Source organism: Solanum pennellii, chromosome 1, assembly GCF_001406875.1.
Source record: "Solanum pennellii chromosome 1, SPENNV200".
Lineage (NCBI taxonomy): Eukaryota > Viridiplantae > Streptophyta > Magnoliopsida > Solanales > Solanaceae > Solanum > Solanum pennellii.
Window position 1 is genome coordinate 107,062,857 of NC_028637.1, and position 7,317 is coordinate 107,070,173.

At 28.9% G+C, this 7,317-nt stretch overlaps 1 protein-coding gene across 3 annotated transcripts in view; it reads right to left on the minus strand.

The window, feature by feature from the left end:
• Positions 1–6,634: 6,634 nt before the first annotated feature.
• The window catches only part of LOC107008440 (probable E3 ubiquitin-protein ligase ARI2), a 7,534-nt gene continuing 6,851 nt past the window's right edge, over positions 6,635–7,317 (minus strand). The window contains exon 7 of one of the 3 annotated variants that reach the window (XM_015207479.2): positions 6,635–7,148. In XM_015207479.2, the coding sequence (XP_015062965.1) occupies positions 7,006–7,148 (143 nt within the window). In that variant the 3' untranslated portion in view covers positions 6,635–7,005. Of the gene's footprint in view, positions 7,216–7,317 lie in introns of all 3 variants that reach the window. The other 2 variants (XM_027919299.1, XM_027919303.1) reach the window with 2 other exon arrangements.

A 7,317-nucleotide genomic window follows, 5' to 3' on the forward strand; every position in this document is an offset into this window, starting at 1 on the left:
GAAATAGAATTTTTGTACTATTCCATTGATTTCTTTTCTTGCAAGGGGACAACTTCTTTTTTCTTTGTATTGCTTAATCTTCTTTTTCTTATTGGAAGTAGCAAGCCACTCTACTATTTGTACAGATGTAAGATAGAAGGTTGCTCATCCAGCCCAGCAGATCAATGTCTATCGAATAGAACAAGGTGTTCTTCTTTTGACTTCTCTGGTTGCTCATCCAACTAGCGGGTCAATGTTCTATCCAATAAAACAAGGTGTTCTTCTTTTGACTTCTCTACGTGGAGTCATTATTTCTAATAAATACATAAGAGATACATACATATTTCTCTCTGTATCCTCTCCACAATTGGAGATATACCTCGACAGAAAAATAATAATTTTACTCAAGGAAACTCTATTTTTCTATATCATCTTGGGTAAGAAGGTGATTCGATCACTTGAATTCTCACTTTGATCCATAGTTTATTGAACATACATTATTTTTTGGAGGGTTTTAATCTATGTAGTGGCGATAAGTGAATGGAGGATTATGAGAGCAGCGACAAAGGTATATATTGTCTGATCAAGAATCTTACAATGGACTCGAGAATGAGAAGGTTGATTCTCAATGAGACTCTTCCACAGGAAATTCCTGCAAGGTGCTTCAATATTCCTAGAATTTTTCTTTATGAACTAAAATTTTAGTTTACTTATTTCGCTTTTTGTGTTGAACCTACAATTTTTGATGATCATGTATGTTATATAGGACAAATAATCTAAAACAATTAGCATTTTAGGTCAATAGGTATTTGCTAGTTCTAATTAGTAAGTAGAATAAAGTAAAATTTTGTTTTAACTGCTTTTAAGACTTACGAGCAGAAGATCTATAGGAAACGACCTTTATACCTCTGAGTTGGAAATAGTGTTGACGTACATTCTATCAGCCCAAACTCTACTTTATGACTAAACTAAGTATATGACGTTGTTTTTAAGTGATAATTTCAAAGACTCTTCCTTTATTACAATTTAAATAAAGAAAAATTTATAAAAACTTTAAAATCTATAAAGGAAATCCTGGTAAAATATCCTAAACTTCAATCAATCAATTATGCCCTAATCCCAAACTAGCCAGAGAATTACACAAATACTTACTGACCTAAAATCCTACATGTTTTAAATTTTTGAAATTGCTTTTCCTACCACATACATGACATGATCATCAGAATTATAGGTTTAACACAAAAAAAAATGAAATAAGCAAACTAAAAAATAAATTTCAGATTTTTTAAAGCACCTTGCATGAATTTTCTGTGGAAAAGCCCCATTGAGAATCAACCTCCTCGTTCTTAAGTTAGTTCTTAGATTCTTGATCAGACGAATTTATATCTTCATCGCCGTTCCCATAATCCTCCATTCACTTTTCATTGTTGCACAGATTAAAACCTCCTAAAAATGTATGAATCAAAAAATCGATGGATCAAACCGAGGAATCAAACGTTCCAACCAGCTTATCACCAAAGATGATATAAAAAAATTAGAGGTTATTTGGATAATTCCGGCGAGGTATAACTCCGGCCGGCGAGAGGATAGAGAGAAAAATATGTATGATTTTTTTTTAGTTTTATTGGAAAAGGGCTTTAGTTAGCCAACTATTTATTGATAGAAAAATAAGAATATAGATAAGGGCTTCATTAATGATCATCTCATATATAACCCCATACTTAAAAGTTGATTTGACTTTAAAAACATAACAATAAGTATATAGAGAAGAGGTTCATTAATGATCATCTCATATGTAACGCTTCACTTAAAAGTTCATTTGACTTTTAGAAAAAAAAAGGTAATTTTGAGTTACTCTATTCAACCATTTTTTTTTGTAATGTTAATACTTTATAAATAAGGTCTTCATTAATGATCATCTCATATATAACGCCACACTTAAAAGTTGATTTGACTTTAAAACATAACAATAAGTATATAGAGAAGAGGTTCATTAATGATCATCTCATATGTAACGCCACATTTAAAAGTTCATTTGACTTTTAGAAAAAAAAAGAAGGTAATTTTGAGTTACTCTATTCAACCACTTTTTTTTGTAATGTTAATACTTTATAAATAAGGGCTTCATTAATGATCATCTCATATATAACGCCACATTTAAAATTTGATTTGACTTTAAAAACATAACAATAAGTATATAGAGAAGAGGTTCATTAATGATCATCTCATATGTAACGCCACACTTAAAAGTCTATTTGACTTTTAGAAAAAAAAAGGTAATTTTGAGTTACTCTATTCAACCACTTTTTTTTGTAATGTTGATCCTTTATAAATAAGGGCTTCATTAATGATCATCTCATATATAACGCCACACTTAAAAATTGATTTGACTTTAAAAACATAACAATAAGTATATAGAGAAGAGGTTCATTAATGATCATCTCATATGTAACGCCACACTTAAAAGTTCATTTGACTTTTAGAAAAAAAAAAGGTAATTTTTAGTTACTCTATTCAACCACTTTTTTTGTAATGTTAATACTTTTTTGAATGTTAATTTCATAGATTTTAAAAGTTAAATTAAATCATTAATTTGATTTTTAAAAGAAAAGCAATAGTATTTCAAAATTATATTTAAAATATTATAAGTTATAATATTTTACATATTAATATAACAAAAAATATAACATAAAATGTTAGTCAAAGTTCTTAAAAAGAACTATGACAATTAAAAGTGGACGGAGGAAGTAAAAAATAAAAAATCAAACTTAATAACATTTAAGTCAAAATAAAAATTAGAGGGAGACCTACTTTTGATTTTTTTAACTTTTTAAAAAGGTATTTTAAACTTTGTCAAACATTTTGAAAAACATGAAATGACTTTAAAATAGAATTAGCCGACTTTTAATTCAATTCAAACAGGCTTTAACTCTCAACACATTAGGATTAGTGTTACAAGTTAAGGTTATACTTAGAGCTATCAAAAAGGATCGATCCAACCCCACTCAGCCCAAGCCTCACGGACCAAGGAATTTGAATGGTTAGGGTTTGCCGGCCTTTCATTTGAGTGGGTCAGGAAATGCTCAAACCAAACCTAGAAGCGCTGAGCCCTTTTTTTATTCTTTTCAAACTTATAATTCTATAACATCAAAAAAATGAAAAGATTTTCAAATCAAATATGGCAAACAATGATATGTTGTTTCAATAACATTAGCAAAAAATCTAGTGTAATTAGCATGATCTCGTACACTGAAATGCGAGCGAGGATAAGAGAGTGACAAGCAACGAGAATTGTGTATGTATCCTAGATACATGCGAATCTACTTGCAAGATTATCAGATTTACATTTGTTTTTGTAAAATAACCAGAATTACAATTTTTGCATAAATGACCAGTTTAGTGTTTTTTTTTATTGTAAAAAAACTCTTTTTTTACTTTCTTAAAATGACCAGAAACTAAATTTAAAAAAACTTTGAGATTGTTGTTTTTTTTTAGCAAAAGCATGGATTATGAATCAACTTCAGAATGATAAAGATAGAATTAACATCTAGTTTAAAAATAAAACACAAATATACAATAACAACAAAACATAATTTAACTAATTCCAATAAAGTTATATATCAACTTCATAATGATAAGATAGAATTAACATCTAACTTGATAATAGAAAACAAACGATAACAACAACACATAATCATATTAAGTATCATAACATATTTATTCAAATAAACTAAACATAATAATTTAACCAAAAATATAAACATACTTGAGTTTTTTTCTTCCTAATGAAATTTTTTCTTTTTTCAATAAGCAGTGTTGTTCTTCCAATGAACCACCCAGAAGAATCGATGAAAAATCTTTTTTTTCTTTTTTTTTTCGAAAAGATTATTGAAAATGATTTTATTGTCCTTTTAGAGGACCCATATTCTTTAATTCAATGAAAGAAGAAAAGAGTTTAAATAGATTGAGTAAATAAAATAAATTTCTTTTATGGAAAATTAAACACCCAATGCATGCATACTTGAGTTTTTTTCTTTCCAATGAATTTTTTTTTCAATAGCCCTGTTTTTCTCCCCAATGAACCACCCAGAAGAATCCATGAAAAATCTTTTTGTTTTTCCTTTTTAGAGAGAAGATTATTGAATATGATTTCATTGTCCTTTTCCATTTTCTTTAATTCATTCATTCAATAAAAGACAATGAATTATTTGAATATTTTTTTTTAAAAAAAATAGTCTCCTTGAGTAGGATTCATCAGATTTTAATCATCCAAACCCAAAAGAAAAATCAGCTCATTGACACAAAATTTAAACATTTTGAAGTAAAAAATTACTAAATAAAAATAACATAAAATAAATAAAAATACATGTATAAAAAGATAATCTTATTATATATATATCGAACGAGCAATTAAACACGTCAAAAATTAGGTGTTCACAATCACGTTATTCATCTTCATGTATAGTCATTAGTCTTAGATTTAAAAAAATTATTAACATTGAGGTTTAAATAGAAAAAGAATAATTACTTCTGTTAATACATTAAAAATAATAAAGAAAAATAAAAAAATTGTTTTTAAAACAGTGAAACCGTAAAATTGAATGAAAAAAGAGTAAAAAATATGAAAGGAATAAGATTATTTTATTTTGTGAAACGGTACATATAATTCTTCCTTAATTATCTGAAACTGAATCAAATATCTCCTGTAATTTCTCTATATTCTTCTTTTATTTTATCTCTCTTCTATTATTTATTATAAAATCTTTTTTTCAGGGTTAGGGTTTGCATTAGCACTTTTCGTTTTCAGGTATTGAACTACTTTGCTTTTTCTTTGCTTTAAAATTTGTTTTAACCTTAGTGTAAGATAATATGAGAAATATTCTTATATTATTTAATTTACATGTAATATCTGTTGATGTTAATAATGTTATCAAAGAACATAGCATCTTGTAAGACTCGCAGCTCTTCCTTTTTTTGGTTCTTTTTTAAGAATTTAGATTTCTTTGATAACTTATGAAATCGTATTAAAAAACGTGTCAAATCAATAAAAATCAAGTAAAATAAAACGGAGGGAGTAATCAATATGAAGTGTTGAATTTATTAACTACAATTGGACCATGGGAAATTGAGGACAGGAATAGAATTAAAGAAAGAATCTGGGGTTTAGATAAAGAAAGATGCTCAATCAGTAGAAAATTTCTTTATTTTTATTGTTTTTGTCGTAACTATAACTGATAAATACTATATTACTTATTTTGTTTCTTTGGATACCATAAAAGAAAACAAAGCCATATTTTCTTTTGATAAATAATGCATAGATAAATGTACACTTTGTGTTGTATATGTAATTGTGTGAATCTAGAAAAGAACGTTCTAAAGACTTGTTGGAAATCTTACCAAAACATATTTGCATGTGCCCCTTGTATAATTTTAAAAACGCAAGTGCAAATTTAACAAAAATTTACTTGTTATAAGTGATCTAATTGTATAAATATTTTACGGCACAGTAATTAAAGTGTGTTAGGAAAAACCCGGTGTCTGAGGACCTAGACGTTGAGAATAACAGGCACTGTCCATAATTTTAGATAAGAATTATAGCAAAGTACGACTCTTTTTTATATGCTATGCTATTAAATAGCCAAAGACATTATCGTTGTTGTTGTTGTTTCTGGAAAAAGCTAAAATAGTCTTTTATTTTTGAGTTAATATTTAAAATCGTTCTTAAATTTTCACACTATTAGTTCTTCATGTTTGTATTATTGGTGCATTTTCGATCTTCCTTAAACTTTTGCCTACTTTTTTAACATTATTGAAGGAAAAAGCTAACCTTTCTTCTTATTAACCTTCTGATTAGTATAAACATTATTGCAGCTAAAATCGAGAGGTTAATGACATTGATTTCACATGCAATACTTGAAAAAATAATGTTCTTGCTACATCAAAAACGTGTTCTTAGTTTAGAAGCAATAATTTCTATAGAATAAAGCAAGGTGTTCTTCTTTTCCATTTCTTTATATAGAATTATTATTTCTACTAAACATATATAAATATGGCCGAACATTCCATAAACAAAAATTGTGGACAAAATCAACATTAAAAAATAAGCAAAAAATTGAAGGAGGGTTGGAAAAAAAATTCTTAGTGCCCCATCTGAGAATTCAAGGATGACTTCGAGTCTTAAACTAAAGATAACGGACTATTTTGGGCTTTTTCCATTATTAATTTCATATACACTAAAGTTCATCCATTTTGATGTTACCATACCTATGTGATTAGATGCACTGTTTCTATGTTATTTTGGTACATGTTGTGTGAAAGCATTTACTTGTAATCTATACACTCTTTTTTGTAACGCATTTCATTATAATGAACTTTCCCCTACTCTAATTCAGGTCCCAAATCCAAGACAAAAGGAAAAAGGTTGCACTAGGCTAGCAGCCAACTTACATAGATAGTGTTGTTAAACTAGCTATAACTCACTGTGCAGGATACAAATTTCGAATCACGATACACATTTGTATCTCCAGGAAATTGCAGTACTTAGTTAGAAATCATGCTGGAGGTCTAGAAATACACATGAATCAATCTCATCAAATATGTAAAAAGAGGCATTAGGAGACATCTAAATAAGAGAAGAGAAACCAGTAAACAACGCTGATGTAGAAATTCGACCAAATATATTTCCCATAATGGACTTGAAACCAAAAGTTCAAAGGGAGCATTGCCCGTTTTAGAGTGCTCACATGGGGGTGAGGGAAGGGACAGTAAGAAAATACACAACTACCTAGCCCAAAGAAGCCAAATAAAGGCTATACATTTGAAATCTGGACCAAAACTAACTATATTTTTAGGTAATTTTTATCCTCTAACAGGGCATCTCAAAAAATTTGAAGAACAGAATAGGATGACGCAGTGAAATGCAATCACCTGTTAAACTATCATCTCAACTCTCTGAGAATAGCTGTCTTTTTTTTCTTTTTTTCAGAGCTGTACACTTGGTTCAAAATAACTAGCAACTCAATAAGGTCAATTCCTATCAATGAGCTCAGCAGGCAAGTTAAGATCGAAAAAGCTACCACCGGAATCCTCTCTTGTACGCTTCCTTGAGGAGCATCCACTCTCATCTGATGTCCCACAACCTGATGGATGAACCAATTCTATGGAACCTCCTGCAAGATGTACAAGAAGCAGTACAATGTTCAAATACTAACTCTTTTTCTGGTTATAATGCACAACCTGCGTTACCAAAACAAACAAAAAGAAATGAAAATAAAGGAAACAAGCTTAGACAAACAGTCACTGTACATCCCAACAAACCCACCCACCCACCCACCCCCA